Source organism: Mizuhopecten yessoensis, unplaced genomic scaffold (genome assembly GCF_002113885.1).
Source record: "Mizuhopecten yessoensis strain PY_sf001 unplaced genomic scaffold, ASM211388v2 scaffold3229, whole genome shotgun sequence".
NCBI lineage: Eukaryota > Metazoa > Mollusca > Bivalvia > Pectinida > Pectinidae > Mizuhopecten > Mizuhopecten yessoensis.
Window position 1 is genome coordinate 377,747 of NW_018404940.1, and position 21,331 is coordinate 399,077.

Sequence of the window (21,331 nt, forward strand, 5' to 3'; positions counted from 1 at the left end):
AAATCTTGGACACAAGCGAGCGAAATGAACGTCAGATTTCCGGAAATGGCCCCCAGAAATCATCGCTCTGTGGTCGAATTGATCTAGTTTAAACTTCCTGAATGTAATAATTTCTCGATCTACCAGCAGTATGTCTTGGAAGTATTATTTGGTTACTTGAAGATGAAGTTACAGTAACCAGGGTATCTCAAATCCACAGCCATGAACAAGATATCGAACGTTGTTTATTCGGGTTGGATGGTGAAGTCTCCACCGGAGAAGAAGTTTCGTCTGACTGGTCCCTGGAAAATATTCCGAGCTGTAAGTCAGGTTTGTTTAACACTTGGCCTATACCGTATGCATTATATTTTATCGATGTTTTATTTGTTTGCATGCAGTTTGTTCAAAGTCGATTAATGGTGGGTTGTTGGTGTTGACGATACATTAGATGACTGTGTATTGGGGTGTAAACAACCAATATCGTTATGGAGTGCACAAGTACTTGAGCTGTTGTTGACGGTGTTACTGTTCACAGCTAGATCCGATGAGTTTAACCTATTGTTATCGGCGACAGACGTAAACTATGTTTTCTGTACTACTTGGAACTTATAGACAGTTGTTTCTCTAGTAATACTGATAATATTGTGCGGATTTTGTGCCCCACCCTCCTTGTAATTTCATTCTTGCTCAACCCAAGTTGCTAAGATTATGTGGTAAAAGTGTATCTGTAGAGAATGTGTATAGTGTCAAAATTGCTCGCTTTTGTCTTTGTTTGTCCTTTGAGGTTTTTCAGTGTATACCGATGACAATTTGTTCTTTACTCCTCAAAATTAGCTTCTTTTTGACATGTGTTTGACATCTGAAATTGCTAAACATCAACTGCAAGCCCTGCATCTTACTTATTAACCATTGTTCAATAATGATTCATATACATATTTTTTTTCTTTTTAGATTCTTTTTTTAAATCCAGATATATACATGTATACAGTATGTGAATCTCCATTGCCCAATGTTTGATTGTACTAGCCAGCACTTGTTTATAGTAATATAACAAGTCAACTGCAACTATTGCCAAGTATTTTTGTCATATCTGTAACAGAGGTCATTATTTTTCAGTGCCCCCGCCAGGAGTCGAAATGTGACCTCTGGCTAATACTAATCTTACTATAAAAATGATTTAAAGAGAAATTCCCCCTAGCAGAGTTGGTAGGAAGCAGCTAGTATTTTATTCTAGGGTAATTACATGAGACTGGTGTGGTTTCCATTTGTGAAGTACATAATGAGACTATCGTCCTGGATACATAGTGTAAAAGATGTGCATTGATTATGTTGCCTTACAAGCATCGGCTGTAGGGAATTTCCCTTTAGCTCAGCGGTAGAGCATCAGGCTAGAGAGCCAAGGGTCGCGGGTTCGAGCCCCAGCGACAGCACTATCTTTATCACTATTCCTCGTCCTATTACACATAGTATGTATTGATAATGGTTGATCTGGCCAGTGTTCTATAAATAGTTCATAATAATTACAAGGAATAACATTTTCTAAAGTGATTATATCATAATAATTACAAGGATGTACATTTCTAAAGTGATAATACCAAATGATTTTTTCTCCATATAAATGGTGAATATTAAGTTCGTTCATAGAACTCAAATTTTGTGAAGCCAAGGCAAACAAGCAAATGAGTGAACAGACCTTTTAAGGATACAGCCAGTTTATATTGAGATAGCTTTTACTTCCATTGAACAGGAGACAAATAACTTCCGTTTGATGTAAATCTTTAAGGGACCATATCCTGGTAAAAAGCCCTCAATATCTTATTTCTGTCTTACAATTAAATTCTGTTTGGTTTTATTGTTGTTGAGAACTTCTGTAGATCTATACATGTAATACATGTTGGACATGCGTGGACTACTGTTTAACATGAAATGTTTGTTGTGTATAAACTTTCATTGTTTTCGTGGTTGCTATGGAACCACGAATATAAATACAACAAATATTTCTACATCTCGAGAAAGAATATACACAACGAAAATGTGAAAGTTATATGAACTTTATTTCAATCAAAAATGTGCACGCAAAGGTAAAATACATTGTGCGTGTATAAAAAATGTACACATTTTCGTGGCAAATTTACAATTTCGGATTCTATTTGACCCTATTCCTATTTTAGTTTATATATACAGATTTCACATTTCTGTGTGATATTTACACAGTGATTCACAAACATTTTTTTTAGATAGTTGAACAATTCATTTAAGATAAAGGTCTGTTTTTACTGAAATGAACATGTGTTAGCAGTTAGTAATGATTAATTAAGAATGTGACCGATCAAATGAAACGGTAGGCCGCTTTCAGGGCATCATGAGAACAGGCCTAGGTCAGTGACAAAGTGTAACTTAGCATGATGTCAACACTCCCACTGCAGTTATATTTACTTTACCTGTGTGATAATTATTTTCATTGTTTGACTTGTACATAGAAGTATGATTAGTGTGACTCTTTGTCATTTTAAAACATACCGCAAATGTGTTACAGTATTGGACAAATGTTTCTCCGAATGGTGGATATATTTCGTTGTTTGTGGCTAACAACGAAAATTAATTCATTTCGTTGTACAGGCTAACCACGAAAGTTTGTACCCACGAAATGATCTGAGAGCACTAAACCACAAAAGAAAGTACACTAATTACATTTTATGTTATATAGTATATGCACAGGAAAGAACCAAAGGAATCTCGGCTGTCAAAAAACCCTATCAACAACAATGTAACATTACAAGTGATTACACCCACATTACTGTGCTCCTGTCAATCTGACATTAGGTACAATGTATTGGCAATCATATTACCGTAATCACCCAGTATTAAATGATTGGCCAGATATTGTGACTACTAATCACATGCATTATGTATGGTAGGTCTATCATTGTTTTATAATGGTCAGCTTCATTTGTAATTGTAGGATAATGTTTGCTGACTTGTGCTGAACATGATTTTAGATAATGTTGACAGTCTATGTTTGCCCCATGTACTTGTTTAAAACTTGGTCATGCTAGTTTTCTCAACTGATTACAGCTGATAATGGACTCTTTAGTTGCAAATTTCATTTATTTTCATGGTTTTGATCTTTTTGTGACATCTCAGCATCAAATTTATGTATCCTTTTTATAAAAAATTTAAGAGTAATCAATATACTTTCAGGAATGAAAGTTAAAATTGCTTACACATGTAACTTGAAGATAAATGTAGAAATGTCACATTCACATGCGTGTCTATTCATATATTAATATAAATGTCAGCTTTTGAAATTCATTAATCTGCATCTGCTACCTAAAATAATATTTAACTGGCCTGCCACGATTCATATAGACAGAAGGTAGACATATATACACAGTATGACACTATACGGTAAACCTCCGATCAGTTCAAATAGGCAGATAGTTCTAACACACTTTTTGAACAATAAAAAGAATAATTTTCTGTCTAGTGAGAGTTCGAAACCTGCTTACACACATTTTTGTACTCAATATACTCTTTAGAAGCATAAAGTGCTTAAAACGGTGTTAAACTGACATTATTCACAATTTGAGTACTGAAATTATGTAATTCTTGATCGAAGTTAGCTATCGGCGATGCAATTCTGTCTTTGCGTATTACAAGTTATCTTCTCTTATGAGAAGGTATTGATTGTTACGTATATGTCATTGGTTTGTGCGAGAAAAGTATGTTGTTTTCTCAAAAATTGATGACGTTACTCTCACAAACTAATGACGTAACAATCAATACCTGCTCACAAGAGCAGATAACTCTGCAATACGAAAAGACGGAATAATAGCCTTGTGAAACTCGCTTAACTGGTCAGTTTTCGCATCGTCAGCGTTTAACTACTGAATAACGGGTAGTACTCCTGTGCGACCATTGTTGTCATTGATGTCGGACAATTTTTTCATAAATAAGCCACATTTCACCGATGATTGAGTATCTTTTTTGTAAACATGTGTACGTACCAGTCAAACATCTTTAGGCCCTGACCATGTGTAATATCCTTACAGTACACGGAGCGTGGACTGTTACTGTCTCATCGCTATTAACAGACGTGTGTATTGTCATGATATTACTGTGATTACAATTAGATTATATAATCGCGACCTTAACAGGCAACCAATCCCTGATTTATTACTTAATTGATATATTACCTATACATGTGTCAAAACAAAAATATTTAACCAGGTGGTAGATCGATCTATTAATCTGTAATTGCAGTTTCAATCCACGTACCCTCTGCATTCTGATACATTACAATTGAACTTCTGCCAATACTCGAGAAAACATCTGCTGCTTTGCGACCTACATTGTCTCTGCTATGCTATTGAACTTAGTTATAGATTATAAATATATAGGTAAATATAAGAAAGACATATATACCATTATTCATCTCCAGATTTGCAAATAAATTTCGCAATAGGCCGTCATTGTTCCGTATCAACGACTGGACTGTTTGCCATGATTTTGCCGATGTGAGTCGGATAGTTCGAACTAATCTTTATTTTAGTGGCTATAATTTCGTGTTATTTGAACAGAATTGACAATATTTATTTTATTTTGTTCGAACTGACCGGAGGTTTACCATATTCGTTCATGTATATAATGAAGAAGATAAATTATTCAATGGGTTAAACAGAATTTATTTTAAAGTTTCATGTTAATAGGTTTTTTAAGAGGCTTTCAACAAGCTCTACTCCTGGATAATTAAATCAGTTAAGGATATGTGTTTAATCTTTACTTCCTGTCTTTCTTCTAAACAGCTGGTTATTGTTGGTGATACCTTACCTGGTTTATTCAACACCGTATATAGAAACCTACATCTTTGTTAACCCTGTTTGGACAGGTGGTATATATATATAGTGTAGTACAGTGTATTCCGTGGGTACCTGATACATGTACTGTATTCAAATTGTAAAAGTGGTCCATGTGCCTTTCCCTTCTTCCATATATACTTATCATGACCATGCATATAGAGTAGTGACTTATATATTATTTGAAAAATAATTTCTATTTTGCAAAATTGCTAATTGCTTAAAAGCACTTGAAGCAACTCTCAGATAAAATACATTATATGTTGCTATAATTGACACTAATTAATTACCTTAATATACAAGTAAAACAAAACATTCTAATGAGGGTGATTCATTGTGTACTTAATTTTGTAGCCAATCATGATCATCAGCCCCCTACTGTTTGTCATTGTAGGGGAAATTACCTCAAGCAGGCAGTAGATTACACATGGTTGTAGTCCCGATTCTAGGAACAGAGTTACTAACAAAATAGGTTTACATGTACGTGTATTATATATGTATAGTATATATATGTCTAGTTCAAGTGTTATATTACGGAAGAACTACAGAATCCATGTACTTGACTTAGTAAACAAGAATATTTAATTATAGCTGTTTATCATTCAGTTTCACTGAATTATTGAAACGGATACATCTCGAGCCCCTATTTTAGTAGCGGTCTGTAACACTTTTCTATTTCTAGGTCGAGGTCTGTAACACTTTTTAGGTCACCTGAGCTTTAGCTCAAGTGACCTATTGCTATCCGTTTTCATCCGTCGTCGTCCGTTAACATTTTACATTTCAAACTTAAAGTCAAGTTCTGCTGGGCCGATTGAACTGAAAGTTGGTAGGAATGATCGACTCATGGTCCTGACAAAGTGTTGTTATTTTTCAGGTCAATCAGAAATCCAATATGGCCACCACAGCCGCTATTTTGTAAATACCTATTCTAAACTTAAAAACAATTTCTAATAGGCCGATCTTATTTAAAATCGGTCTAGGAATGATCAGCTCATGGTCCTGACAAAGTTAAGTTAACATTATACTTAACTATTTTTTACTCAAATTGGTACATATTTCAACAACAAAAATAAATACTGTAGGACTCAGGTGACCGTTAAGGCCCATGGGCCTCTTGTCTATTTATAGAACGAGGTTTGTAACATATTTACAGACTCATCATGTGACGTCACTCTTCCAATCAGGGCTGGGAATTAGCACCAGTCATATAATAATATGTGAAATGAACCTGAAAGAGTGATATTGACCTTGGCTTCGCCTCAGTTAATATCACTCTTTAAGGTTCATATCACATCATATTCACCAGCACAAAAGTCCATAATTGTATAATGCATGATACAATCTAAAAGGAAGGATATAGGTTCCTAATAGATACTGACATATATATATAACTACTTATAATACTTATATACACTGCCATGATTTGTTACATGTGCAATGTGACTTCATATTTTCCCATTGAATTTTCCTGAAAAAGTTTCGGGGAGCATGTAGTCGCCTCTTCGTCTGTTAAAAATTCGTTGTCCAAGCAATAACTTTTGACTCACTGAAATTTTAGGGATTATATATATATATATATAAGTAGGATGGCAAATTGATGTGTTGTGTGTACCACCACTCTTGGTCCCTAAACTGAAGATCAGGATCACATTGAGGTCTAAGGTGTAATTTATTGTCCAAGTCATAATTTCTAACTTGCTGCAGATGGCAACCTGATATATTAGTATTATCAATGTAGGATGTCAAGTAGTGATGATCAATTATAATCAAATATCAATCGGTTTGCCCTTTCTGATTCCGATTATTGATTACAAATTCCATTATGATACAATCTGTTCATGATAGAAGTCAGAGTGTTAAATGTTTTCAATGTTCTTCTGATTTTTACTATCGGGTTGATAAAACTTCATAAAAACTGCTTGAAATCCAATCATTATAAAAGAACCAAATCTAATAGTTAGCAACTCTGTCTATAGATGAAGTAGTAGTTTCTCACTTCATTTGGGTATTCTGTCCAATAAAATTATTAATGTGCAATCAAGGTCATGGTTTCATTGAGGTGAAAGGTCAAATTCATTGTTTTTGCAATTGTCAATTTACTACTTCTGATTACAAATCAATGGTCAATTAAGATTTTAAACCATCATTAATATCAAGGTGGTGTATCCTAACCACTTTTAAGATGTACTGTACACCCCAAGGTCAATTAAAGTTTCATTGAGGTCAAAGGTCAAATTCATTGTCTGGGCTGCAAATTCTGACTCGAAGATAGCTCAATTAAAGTAATGGGATATATGTAGGAATAAAAGTTAGTGTGCTGCCAATCATAATTGGGTCTGTACATCCAAGGACATACAATGTATATATCCAGTGTATATCGTCACATTGAGTTCAAAGGTCAAGTACATTGTCTAGACCATAACCTCTAACTTGCTTAAGATAGTTCCCTAAATTGATGGAATATTATATATGCAGGATGGAAAGGTGGTGTGTTACATACCACTTTAAGGTCTGTTCGCCCAAGCTCCAGATCTCATCAATTTGAGATCACGCTTTATTTCAGTCTCAGTGACATTTTCGGGGAGCATAAACCATTATTTACTGGTTTTCTTGTTTTCAATAAATTTTCTTGACTTTGTTAGACATCCTGTTTTGATAAAAATTAACATCCTGTTAGAAATTATACACCATTTCTGCTGATAATATTTACTTAATTTTCTGTGGCTCACCTACTGAGAAATCAATTTTTATCTTCATGTAAAAGTAATGTTGACGTCATTCCCATATAGGACACATTGCTCAATTCTTGCTGTTAAAATATTTGGGCCAATTAACTTTTCAGGATTAAAAATCTAAGAAATGAATAGTTAAATAAATATTGCTAAGATAATTTCTGCATATTTCTCTATCTATTAGTGTGAGCTCTAAATCAGCTCTAAAGACGTTTTATAGCAAATTTCAATGAATGAGTTCAGCACAGCTACTCAGAAAGTTCAAAATGTTCTCTCTTTTTTTTACAATTGTCACGATATTGTTTTACAACTTAAACATAGTACATGACACTCTGCTTTAATTTTAGTACAGTGTTCTGTGAAATAATACTTCACATTGATAGAAAGACATGTATACATACACACTAAAGACTTTGGTAGTGATACAGCAAGTTGCCATAATTATTTCACCAATTACTTTGTTCTTTCCTTCTTTTTCCTGATGTATAGCCATTAGGTAACTTGGATGGAGTGCTATAGTTTTTTTTTGTATGAAGACCTTTACCTACAATAATTAAGGTCACGCATGTCTAATTGATTAAAAAAGCCCAACACATTTTCTAAAGTACCATAAGTTTCACAGCAATGCCAATTAGATATGATAGGTAGCAAGACCAGCAGAAGACATATTTTAATGATAAAATTTGTTTCGATCAAGTTCAGCTTTGAAAGCTGGTTGAGGTCAAAGGGTAACATATCCAGGTAGGCTAACATCAGTAAAAACAATAAAGCACTTTTAAGTTTGATAAGGCTCAGGGTCCTGATATATTACCAGTAGGTACTTTACCTACAGGGATGTAAAGCTGTAAATTTTCCTCATTTTTAGTGACCTTGACCTACTTTGAAGGTCATAGGGCCAGATGTTAAGAAATTCAACCAACATACCTGAAGAATCATAAGATCAAGAGCCATGATACTTGGATACAGTACAGCAGTAATGCGAAACTTTTTTTTTTACTTAATTCTTAGGTTAAAACTTGGAAACATTTTAGATCCCCATCATATAACCATTTATGGTGTTGAATGTTTGCTACTTGGGCATGAAGAAAGAACACAAGCACACTACTATAATTAGCCTAAGGATCTGGCCCTGTCCCCAGGAACTTACCCCCCCCCCAGGTCATTACATGAAAATGGCTAGATCAAACTCTAAGTAGCCATGCATATAAATCCCTTGGGACTAGAGAGATGGAGCCCAAAATGTGGAAATATTTTTACTTTTAATGAGAATATTTATCATGATTGCTTAAATATCCAGGTGGTCCATACAGGCTGTCTGGGCCTCTTGTTGTGTTAATGTGTAAGGAAATTGGCTTGCTTTTTTTCAAATGTTCATTTTTAACATTTCTGTGTACGTTATCTATATAATCTTAAGCTGTATAGAGAATCTCGTTTTAACTACAAGATCATAATAGGCTTACCCATAATAAACATAAATATTCCTAGGAGGAAAAGTTGATAGGTCTTGGTTCGTAAAAATAGTTTTGTTTTAATTTGATTTAAATTAATTTTTATCTGAAGAACTAAATAACAGTGATTTGAAATTGTGAACGATAGCAGTGACATTTACTGGCTACCGGTACCTCCATATATTTTAAGTAAATTTAATGAAATTTTATCTTCAAAAGAAAAATAATGCCATGATACTGTAAATGTTAAAAAGACAAAAGAAGTTAAAAGAACAAAGTCCTAGGTTCGTTTTTAAATTTCAGCACAAAGAAAATCAAGGCTTAATCAGGAATAACATCTCTGCATCATTTTATTTAAGTGGGAGCCTTTATTGAGGAGATTTAGTTTCTTTGTAGTGTTTTTTCCTGCCAACAGTTGCCGGTGACTGTTGATTGTGTGTGTCAGAGCGTTTGCCCAGCTTTTATGTCAAAGTTTTACCTGCCATTTCAAGTGTTTAGAACTTCTCGTCTGCAATCTGTCACACGGGCCAGGTGAGCTTCACGCTCACCTGGCCACTGTTTACCTGTGAAGTTTTAACTAAAAATTCCCAGTTTTAAAAAATAAATTTTGTTGAGTCTGGTTGAATTATCTTGAAATTGATTTGATGATATTTTCCTTCCAAAATCAATGTTTTAAAGCTGTGATATCATAAAAGTTGTGATAACTTTCTAGTATGTTGTAATTCTGCAGTGTATGGAACCATACTTGTTTATATGAGTGTTATTTCTGTATCAATTATTTCAACTTAAGCTGACTAACCATTACAGAATCAATCTCTCACTGATAATACTTCACAGGTATTTCGTCTCCCGTTACTTCACATCCACGCCCGTCACCTGTTGTTGATGTGAAATTGTATTTATTTTCATGTGATAAAGAAACTGATTTTAATGTAAGAGTTATCATAGAAACACATTGAGGTCTGGAGGACAGGAGAATGAGTAAATCAGGAGGTCTCGACTAGAAATGCACATCTGCCAATCATTCATTTACTGGTGATTGGAAAGTGACATGTGGTAATCGTGGCTACAGCTTACAGTCTTACACCCCTGTAAAGTTGCTATGAAATGTGCCAGTCATTGATTTAGATACTGAGGATTGATGGTTGAAGGGATGCTCCCTGATATATATAGATAGCATTAAAGTTAGTGTTTAGAGATTCTGTGACTGCTGGTAAGGGACCATGTTCTATCTACCGGCCAGTGCCCAAGATGTGTGGATTATTACATGTATATATTCATAACACTTGTTTCCAGTCAATACACTGATTTGTATTGTTGAAGGATTTATTGTGGAATTCTTGTTGATTGGTAAGTGTAATTGATTTTGAAATATAATCAAGTTTCAAGATGTCTTGTCTGGTTAGATGATATTAAACAATAAATAATTGTTGAATATTATGTCTATTCTATACTATGACAGCCGTCGGTAGATCATGTTATCACATTGTATGACTTACATGGCAGTCATTTGTGACATAACTTTATGCAGGATTAATATTTTCTAAATGAAGCAGGGAGTTATAAAATCTGTAGCAGTGGGAGAAATATAGATCATATGAGATCATATGCATGTATAATTATATATGCGTGATATATTTTACACATATATATATATATATACACTAGTAGCCTAGCGTCGACCAGGCCAGAAAATAATGTTGCTCTACATGTAAAAAAATCTGTCCCTCAGCCTACAAATAATGTAGTTTTTTTTCTTCATTTTTTCTTGACTATAAAAAATGAACATACATGTATAATGTCCTAATTCAACTAACAAGGATCTGCTATGCCTGTATAATTCATCAAGGTCACTATTCAATTTTGTTACAGGACATGATCATGACCAATCAGATTGACATTTATACAATACTCTAGCATCTGGATATTTTAATACTCTCATTATCAATTAACAAACTGCATTCCTATTAACCAGGCTGATATTTCACCAAGTATTGGACTTTCTATACATCTAGAGTTACCTCCCCCGGGTGACCTTGCCTTCCCCTTGCATTTTTGCCACACCTACCTCCTGTCCTCCTGTCTCAATGTCAATAAGGACAAATAATTAAAACTGCATGGCAGACTTCCAATAGTCTCCCCCATAATTAAAACCTTCTTTCCTGCACAATAGGATGAAACCTGGTCTTAGTTAGGGACCCCTTCCTGGCTGACGCATTACATCCTGATAGCCACTGTGTTTATGGTCTGTAACTCGACATCCACTACTGTGATTCTAATTTATTTCTGTTATAAACTCTCATGTCAATTTCTGTTTTTTCTTCAAATTGACAGTTTACCAAAGATGATACTGACACCAGCGTAAGTTATCTTGTGTATGAGTGTTTTTTGTAAGAAGTTTATTTTTGGATTGGCTGTATGTTAGTGGTCTGAGTGTTCCCTTGGTGTAGCACACTTCTCCTTATTACAACTACTGCATGGCAAATTGTTTTTGTTAATTTTTATTCTTACCTCCTGGGAAAGTGTAATATTAACAAGCTTTATGCAAGCACTGTTGGCACCATCAGCCTGTTACGTGGAATGCTCATTGTTGCACGTCGTATTCTCTAGTACATCTTCTAGACTCTGCTATGTATGTTTTATTACTTTATCATAATATTATATAAATAATAGATATTAAACCTGAAATTATAAATAACAGTATTCATGTTTGTATGACTATAGCACTTCATATTTAGTTTGAAATCATTTCCAAAGTTGTTGTTTTTTACTAAATAAATTCCTATTAAAAAATCACTGTTCAATTCATTACACAAGTATTATTAAGATATTCGTTTTAAAACTGTATGAAATTTAGATCAAAGTCAATAAAGTTAGGAGAACTAGTATGATCTGTTGTCTGTATTCGATGTATTCCTGTGCAAAACTGTTAAACTATGGCTGGTGTTGTGAACATGCTCTGTAAAAAGTTTGTAATATGTGCATGTCCTACGCAGTGACTGATCTTAATAAGCATCAGGAAGAAGCATGATGATGTGGCCTGGTGAGTCGACCAATGGAGCATGTCCTTTGTGTTTGGTTTTCTCTCTTTAATTGTTTGATTCAGTGTTGTTGGTTTTTTTATGTGTTGCATCATTTCATTTATTTATTGTTTCAAATAGGAAAAATTGTCCTTAAAATTATATCAACATTTAATAGTACATATATGCATATGTATGGGTCTATTTTTAGCTCACCTGGCACGAAGTGCCAAGTGAGCTTATGCCGTGGCGCGACATCCGTCGTCCGGCCGTCCTTCCGTCCAGCGTCCGGCGTCCGGCGTCCGGCGTCAATATTTTACTTTAAAAGTCTTCTTCTTAATAACCAAAGGTCCTAGGGTGTCGATATTTGGCCAGAAGCAAACTTGGATAAAGGACTACAAAGTTTGTTTAAAATTAATGACCTTCACCTATTTTCAAGGTCACAGGGGTCAAATATGTTAAAAACTTTAAACAACTTCTTCTGAATAACCAAAATGCCCAGGGTGATGATATTTAGTCAGTAGCATACTAGGATCAAAGGATTCCAAGTTTGTTTAAATGTATGACCTTGAATCATATTCAAGGTCACAAGGAGAAAATATGTTCAAAATATTTCAACAACTTGTTCTGAATAACCAAAAGGCTCAGGATGTTGATATTTAGTCAGTAGCATATGCTGGGATCAAGGACTACTATGTTTGTTAAAGTGAATGACTTTGACCTATATTCAAGGTCACAGGGGTTAAATTTGTTTAAAATCTTTAAACAACCTCTTATGAATAACCATGGGTCCCAGGATGTTTATACTTTGCAAGTTGCATCCTGAGATGAAAGGCTATACAATGTGTTCAACATAATGACTTTGTTCGACTTTCAATCGCAGGGGTGAAATGTTTTAAAAAATAATTACATGGCCTTTTGAATGAATTTTAATCATAAATACTGACATTTTGCCTGTAGCGATGAAGGGCTACCAAGTCTGTTCAAATGAATGACCTTCAATTATATTCAAGGTCACAGGGGTCAATTGTCTTAAAAAACCTTTAAACAACTTCTTCTGAATAACCAAAATGCCCAGGGTGATGATATTTAGTCAGTAGCATACTAGGATCAAAGGATTCCAAGTTTGTTTAAATGTATGACCTTGAATCATATTCAAGGTCACAAGGAGAAAATATGTTCAAAATATTTCAACAACTTGTTCTGAATAACCAAAAGGCTCAGGATGTTGATATTTAGTCAGTAGCATATGCTGGGATCAAGGACTACTATGTTTGTTAAAGTGAATGACTTTGACCTATATTCAAGGTCACAGGGGTTAAATTTGTTTAAAATCTTTAAACAACCTCTTATGAATAACCATGGGTCCCAGGATGTTTATACTTTGCAAGTTGCATCCTGAGATGAAAGGCTATACAATGTGTTCAACATAATGACTTTGTTCGACTTTCAATCACAGGGGTGAAATGTTTTAAAATATAATTACATGGTCTTTTGAATGAATTTTAATCATAAATACTGACATTTTGCCTGTAGCGATGAAGGGCTACCAAGTCTGTTCAAATGAATGACCTTCAATTATATTCAAGGTCACAGGGGTCAATTGTCTTAAAAAACCTTTAAACAACTTCTTCTGAATAACCAAAATGCCCAGGGTGATGATATTTAGTCAGTAGCATACTAGGATCAAAGGATTCCAAGTTTGTTTAAATGTATGACCTTGAATCATATTCAAGGTCACAAGGAGAAAATATGTTCAAAATATTTCAACAACTTGTTCTGAATAACCAAAAGGCTCAGGATGTTGATATTTAGTCAGTAGCATATGCTGGGATCAAGGACTACTATGTTTGTTAAAGTGAATGACTTTGACCTATATTCAAGGTCACAGGGGTTAAATTTGTTTAAAATCTTTAAACAACCTCTTATGAATAACCATGGGTCCCAGGATGTTTATACTTTGCAAGTTGCATCCTGAGATGAAAGGCTATACAATGTGTTCAACATAATGACTTTGTTCGACTTTCAATCACAGGGGTGAAATGTTTTAAAAAATAATTACATGGTCTTTTGAATGAATTTTAATCATAAATACTGACATTTTGCCTGTAGCTTTATTTTAGATTACTTTTAAGGTTACAAGTGTGAGTTTTATACCAGGTGAGCGATGCAGGCCAATTGGGCCTCTTGTTATCTTAACGTGATCAAGAGTCAAAAATGTAATAAGATATATATCTTACATGTATGTGTTACTGGGACATACTTATTGAAATATTTAGCTTGAAATATCCTTTATTGAAGAAATGTTAAAAACTTAAACATTGTCATTTAAATAAAACCAGAAATAAATACATTTTATTACAACAGAAAAGACCTTATTTAGAGTTGAAAATTACATATATAATAGGAATAATATGAATAATATGAAAGATATAAATAATATGAAAGACAAGAATAATATGAAAGTACACTTATATTAACGAAGTAAGTGTAGAAATAACCTCCTGGTGACATCCATTGGATCACATGTAAAAATGATATCTAGGCCTAATAAACTGCATGTTTCAAATTCCACATTGTAAAAGATTTAATTTAGGTCACATGAAAGAAAATCATTGTTTTTATGAACTAATTTTACATCAGGGTTAGATGCAGGATGTTACTTGATGAGCTTTAAATCTTAATTTTAATGAAGAATATCATTTTTGAATAAAAGTCGGTTTTAACTTCAGTGGAATCCGCTGTACTGATCTTAAATGAGTTCAAAAATGTATGGTTGTCGTTCAAACTTTAGGATTTATAGGAAGAAGTGAAACACACTTATTTTTATTTTATTTTTTTGTACAATTTCAAATCTCATTTCCAGGAAATGTTATATTATTTAATCAAAATATGAAAAAATAAAGTTGCTAATGTCTGTTTAACAAAGTGGTGTTTGTAAGAAGACTCATAGATTTACACATAACAGCCCTGTGGCGGTGGCTAATACCTGATTACATCACTTACTGACCATCCTCCTGACCCGGTCTCTCCTGTAACGCCTTCACACCTGCAGTGTGTAATACCTAAAAGGGTTTCCTGGTTCACAGTTAACTTTTTGTTTTGCGTTCTTTTTGTATCATGCGTAACAGTTATTAATTGAAGTGGTTATTACATATTCACTTTCACATTAGCTATACCGACATTTTATATACATTTTTGTATACAATATTTTATACTGTGTATGAACAAACACAGAAGAAACAGTTACCTGTATATGTTTACATGTAATAAATGTCTATATTCTGTCTCTTGGGTTTCTATATATTCATCAAGGGAAGCTAATTTAAAGTGCTAAATAACTGAAATAAACAAAGAATTGACAGTACTTTTACTAGGATTGGGGTAGCCTTGCTTACTGTAGATTGATCACCTGACCACAGATTTGGGATACAGATCCAAGCTTACTGTACAATGAACTGTCAATTGTTTACAGGTGTTGAAATGTGTTCTGGTACTGATGTACTTCATAGTGATCAATTATGATTTTACATTGAGCGAATTGTGTATGCATGTATTTACTATTGTACAGTTGTAAAAATGTATAGTTGTTTTAAAGTACTATCAAACATATCTCTTCGACTCCTTTCTTTTCCTCCTCCCACTAATTTCTATTTATCATCTCCTCCCCCCCCCCCCCCCCCCCCCATTCCTTTCTCTCTTCATCTTAACTTTAATATGATGTCTTTTTTTTCTTGTCCTTAAATCCCCCAATTATATTCCTTTAACTCAATTTTCTTCTTTAACTTTTTCTGTTTCCCCTCCCAGCCCTTCTCCATGTAACTATACAGAAATAACTATGATTAAGGTCCCTGAATATTAATTAACACCATGTTGTTTCTTGTCATGTACACCTCTCTACCAGAAGGAAGCTGTAACACTTAGTATTATGATGAGGAACAAGGAAATGTGAATGTTTACTCAAGTGAAGCAGACTAGAATCACCTGGACAAATAAGACATAAACAGCATGGGCGAGTTGACACACCTTACATGGGAGAAACGATGGGAAGTTTGTTGTGATGGCTGGAAAGACAATGCCAGTGTTGTGATGTCATCATCACTGACAACAGCAGTGAGACTGTGTTGATGATGCCCCTCTGGTGATTTGTGGGAGAGAGTGGTTACCCCTGGATGTACAGAGGGTGCAGTGTACTGGGGCCGCTGTACGTGTGTGTGTCACTATATGTGTTGCCTGTATAATTAACACTAGGTATCATCAGCTGTATGATGGTAGTAACAGGACACACACACACACAGAATGTGTCGGGTGAATTATATTACTGAGATGTATACATTATAATGGAGGAGATATATATATAGGTAAAAAAACTTACATATACAGATACTAGTAGCATGATCTTGTCATCACTGGAAAGCATGATTTCATGACTGGGAGATGAGAAGTCAGCCTGTGAGACTGAGAACACGATTCCTTGAGAGGTTAGTGATAGGCCAGGAAGTTTAAGTAAAGTGTTGAAGGTAACATAATACATTGTTATGTCTGTATGTATGTACCAGCCTCATCAGTAACATGTTATAGGGGTTATACTTGGGGTGGGAGAGGGTGGAAACCTTGTGGTTATTACCAGGAAGGACCTACTGTAGGGGCTGGGGTACAAGTGTGGCTGGGGTGGAGAAAATCTGTCAATGTGGGAAGTTGAAAATACTTTGGTGACTAAACAGGATCTGAAACCCTGTTCAACGTACTGTAGGGGGGGGATCAGATGTGTAGTTGGAGTGGGGGCCATATATCTGTCACTGTTGGAAGTTGTATATTCCATGGTTATAAACTTAAGCATGTTGACCTGAGATCTGGTAAGATGTACATGTGCAAAGAAAGTATGAAGAGGAAGTTGTATGTGAGAAATGAAATATTTCAAGACTCCCTGAAAGCTTTATATGCTAATTATATAACCTTTTCTGTCCTTCACTGTCTCATTCTTTACCTGCCTTCCTTGTTCTATCCTTATCTTTTTTTCTTGTATATGCAAACATATCACCTTATACAATATATAAAGTCATACTTGTGTCATATTGTATATCTGCACAGTCATGATTAATCACTGTCATGTTTGGGGTACAGATATACGTGATGTTTATCAGGTGTACATGTAGCTGTAGGATTGTATGTAGGATTGTGTTGTAGGATTGTGTATGATGTTTAGTCTGTTGTATTATTAGGTGTAGTTGTATGTAGGATTGTGTATGACATTTAGTCTGTGGTATTATTAGGTGTAGTTGTATGTAGGATTGTGTATGACATTTAGTCTGTGGTATTATTAGGTGTAGTTGTATGTAGGATTGTGTATGACATTTAGTCTGTGGTATTATTAGGTGTAGTTGTATGTAGGATTGTGTATGACGTTTAGTCTGTGGTATTATTAGGTGTAGTTGTATGTAGGATTGTGTATGACGTTTAGTCTGTGGTATTATTAGGTGTAGTTGTATGTAGGATTGTGTATGACGTTTAGTCTGTGGTATTATTAGGTGTAGTTGTATGTAGGATTGTGTATGACGTTTAGTCTGTGGTATTATTAGGTGTAGTTGTATGTAGGATTGTGTATGACGTTTAGTCTGTGGTATTATTAGGTGTAGTTGTATGTAGGATTGTGTATGACGTTTAGTCTGTGGTATTATTAGGTGTAGTTGTATGTAGGATTGTGTATGACGTTTAGTCTGTGGTATTATTAGGTGTAGTTGTATGTAGGATTGTGTATGACGTTTAGTCTGTGGTATTATTAGGTGTAGTTGTATGTAGGATTGTGTATGACGTTTAGTCTGTGGTATTATTAGGTGTAGTTGTATGTAGGATTGTGTATGACGTTTAGTCTGTGGTATTATTAGGTGTAGTTGTATGTAGGATTGTGTATGACGTTTAGTCTGTGGTATTATTAGGTGTAGTTGTATGTAGGATTGTGTATGACGTTTAGTCTGTGGTATTATTAGGTGTAGTTGTATGTAGGATTGTGTATGACGTTTAGTCTGTGGTATTATTAGGTGTAGTTGTATGTAGGATTGTGTATGACGTTTAGTCTGTGGTATTATTAGGTGTAGTTGTATGTAGGATTGTGTATGACGTTTAGTCTGTGGTATTATTAGGTGTAGTTGTATGTAGGATTGTGTATGACGTTTAGTCTGTGGTATTATTAGGTGTAGTTGTATGTAGGATTGTGTATGACGTTTAGTCTGTGGTATTATTAGGTGTAGTTGTATGTAGGATTGTGTATGACGTTTAGTCTGTGGTATTATTAGGTGTAGTTGTATGTAGGATTGTGTATGACGTTTAGTCTGTTGTATTATTAGGTGTAGTTGTATGTAGGATTGTGTACGATGTTTAGTCTGTGGTATTATTAGGTGTAGTTGTATGTAGGATTGTATATGATGTTTAGTCTGTTGTATTATTAGGTGTAGTTGTATGTGTACATGTATTAGATTTTGTTGTAGGATTGTGTATTAATTTTAGTTTTTTGTATTTACATTAGTAGAAGGTGTACATTTGAGGAGGTGTTGTATAGATGTGTATGTTGTAGTTAATATATAATGTATATAGTTGTAGGTGTACATTTGAGGTGTTGTTGTATAGATGTGTATGTTTTAGTCTATATATAATGTATATAGTTGTTGGTGTACATTTGAGGTGTTGTTGTATAGATGTGTATGTTGTAGTTAATATATTATGTATATTGTTGTTGGTGTACATTTGAGGTGTTGTTGTATAGATGTGTTTGTTTTAGTCTATATATTATGTATATAGTTGTAGGTGTATGCATTAGGTGTAGTTGTCGGTGTGCATTTAAGGTGTAGATGTGTATACATGTATTACATATACATATATTACATATAGGTATAGTTGTAGATTTATATATTAGTTGTAGTTGAAGGTGTATTATATATTAAGTGTATTAAATATAAGTTGTAGTTCTAGGTGTATTATACATTAGATTTAGTTGTAGATTTATATATATATATGTTGGAGATTTATTAGAATATTAGAATGTAGTTGTACCTGATTGTACTTGGGTGTAATGTTATTAGTTAGCTGTAATTGTAGAGTAGAATTAACTGTTTATGCTGGGTTGCTCTTGTTGACAGAAGTGGAAGCGACGATTCTTCGTGTTGTTCAAGCCAGCAAGCAGCCTTCCTCACCAGTACCTCCTGAATTACTATACCGATGAGAACTGTAAAAAACTCAAGGGATGTATAGACCTTGAGCACTGTGAACAGGTTATTGAATCCCTCGACCTCGACATATTTCCCTTTCTACTGGCACTAAAGACTTTCCACAAGGGCAGAGAACGCACTTACTTTTTGTCTACTGATACAGAAGATGAGATGACCACCTGGGTCCGCAACTTGTGCAGTGTTTGTGGCCTCAAGCCAGAGGAAAGTAAGTATGCCTTCCTCCACTGTCTCATTGTTTGTTTGCGAGGTACATATTGTGTATCTTTACAGCAGCGGAGGTCATACGACAATGGTGTTGACAGATATTGGGGCCACTCAAGGGTTGTTTTTAAGGGTAATCTCACTGAAACATCATAACCTGGACATAATGAATGATACCTGACCCAATCACATTATTCGGTCATTGGATTGTTTAGAATCTGTCTCAGGAGTTGTGATCCCTCTAGTCAGAGAAAAATAATTACAGGTTTAAGTGAATGCTTCAGATATTGTGAATTCTGGAATACAGTTAGTATATACTCCCTTATTTGTGTGGCTTCAGATGAGGAAAGTACCGTGTCAGTACAAGTTCCCTCATTTGCCTCAGATATTGTGACCACAGGGGAGTCCATTACTTAAATGTAGAGATAAATGTTTTATCAAAGAGATGAAATAACTTATTTGCAAAAATGTATTATAAAAAAATGCTAAACATAGAGTGCTGTTTGTATATGTTTTCAGGTCCCGACTTGCCCCCGGAGAAACCAGATAGCCCAAGAAACCATGACAATAGCAACACTACGGCAGCACCTGTGGCTGTGGTGCCACCCCGTCCACAAAGGTCTCAGACTGTAATGTCCCAGCCACAGCAAGATGTGAGGATGCGTGGGCGGTCTATTGGGCGGACCAACTCCAAGTCCGGCTCTCACTACATACCACTATCGGATTGCCTTAGTGAAAAGTCACGTCGTTCAAGCATACCAGATGAGCTCGCTCCTCCACCTCCTCTGAAAACCCCTAAGGCTCCAGCCCCTCTCCCTGAGGGGGATGACAGTGTGTTCCAACAGACATATGACAGTCCTAAACAGCGCAGTGGAGAGGATGATACAGACTCTGTGTACAAAGTGCCTCCCCCTCGACGGGAGGAAGGGTCCACTCTTGAGGTGTACGACATCCCTCCTCCAGCACGTCAGTCCCCTAGTACTCCACGCTCATCCAGCAGTGAGAGCCAGAAGGACTCGGCTTACTCGTCCCAGTCTGCCTTGACAGGCCTCACATATGACTATCCCCCGACCCACCCTGACCGAGGACCTACATCTGATGAGGTGTATGACTTCCCACCACCCAACCCCCAGATGATACAATCTCAGTCAGATGTACCCCCTCCCCGACCCCCAAAGACATCAGCCCTTAGCCAAGAGCCCTATCAGAACTTGCCCTCCAACAGTGCAGTTGTAAAGGAGCACAAACAAATCAGTATGGACCTAAATGTTGTTGTACCTCCCACAACGTCTGATGGAGCCCCAGCGGGCCAGAGTTACGATGTACCTCGGCCACAAAACACCCTTCGCAAACTGTCTCTCTATGACATGCCAAAACCACAACAGAATGGCGGACCAAAAAAAGACTCAAATCTGCTGGCAATACCTCCTCCCCCCCAGTCCTGTGCAGGCCCGTCGTCCCATAGCTACATTAACGCTGCCCGGGGGTATCTCCCCACTCCCAAGGACAAGGTAGAAGATGCATACCTGCCTATGGAGCGTGCCTTTCCCCCAAGTGACTCTTTAGACAAAAGTGCGTATTCTGACATGTCACGTATACCCACGTCTCCTGTGAACTACACTGACATGTCATCAGACTACGATACCCCACCAAAACCTGGCCTCCCCCCAAGGCTATCACCAAGGAACAACAACGACCTCGGCCATGAAGGAATGACACGTACAGGTCAGTATCGTCATTCCATTTACCTGGCCACAATGCGGTTTTAGTACTGCATTTATAATAGTTTTAGGTCTGTTTTTATACCAATAGTGTGAAAGTAAATACTCAATTCCTTGCTGTTTTATAACAGTTTGACAGTATATTGAGAAA

The 21,331-nt window shown here is 35.6% G+C and overlaps 1 protein-coding gene across 4 annotated transcripts in view; it reads left to right on the forward strand.

Annotated features, from left to right (window-relative positions):
• Positions 1–29: 29 nt before the first annotated feature.
• Positions 30–21,331, forward strand: part of LOC110447121 (GRB2-associated-binding protein 1-like) — a 32,306-nt gene continuing 11,004 nt past the window's right edge. The window contains exons 1-4 of one of the 4 annotated variants that reach the window (XM_021492582.1): positions 30–309; positions 11,350–11,376; positions 19,169–19,463; positions 19,979–21,184. In XM_021492582.1, coding sequence (XP_021348257.1) covers positions 202–309; positions 11,350–11,376; positions 19,169–19,463; positions 19,979–21,184 — 1,636 coding nt within the window. In that variant the 5' untranslated portion in view covers positions 30–201. The remainder of the gene's footprint in view (positions 310–11,349; positions 11,377–19,168; positions 19,464–19,978; positions 21,185–21,331) is intronic. The other 3 variants (XM_021492583.1, XM_021492584.1, XM_021492585.1) reach the window with 3 other exon arrangements.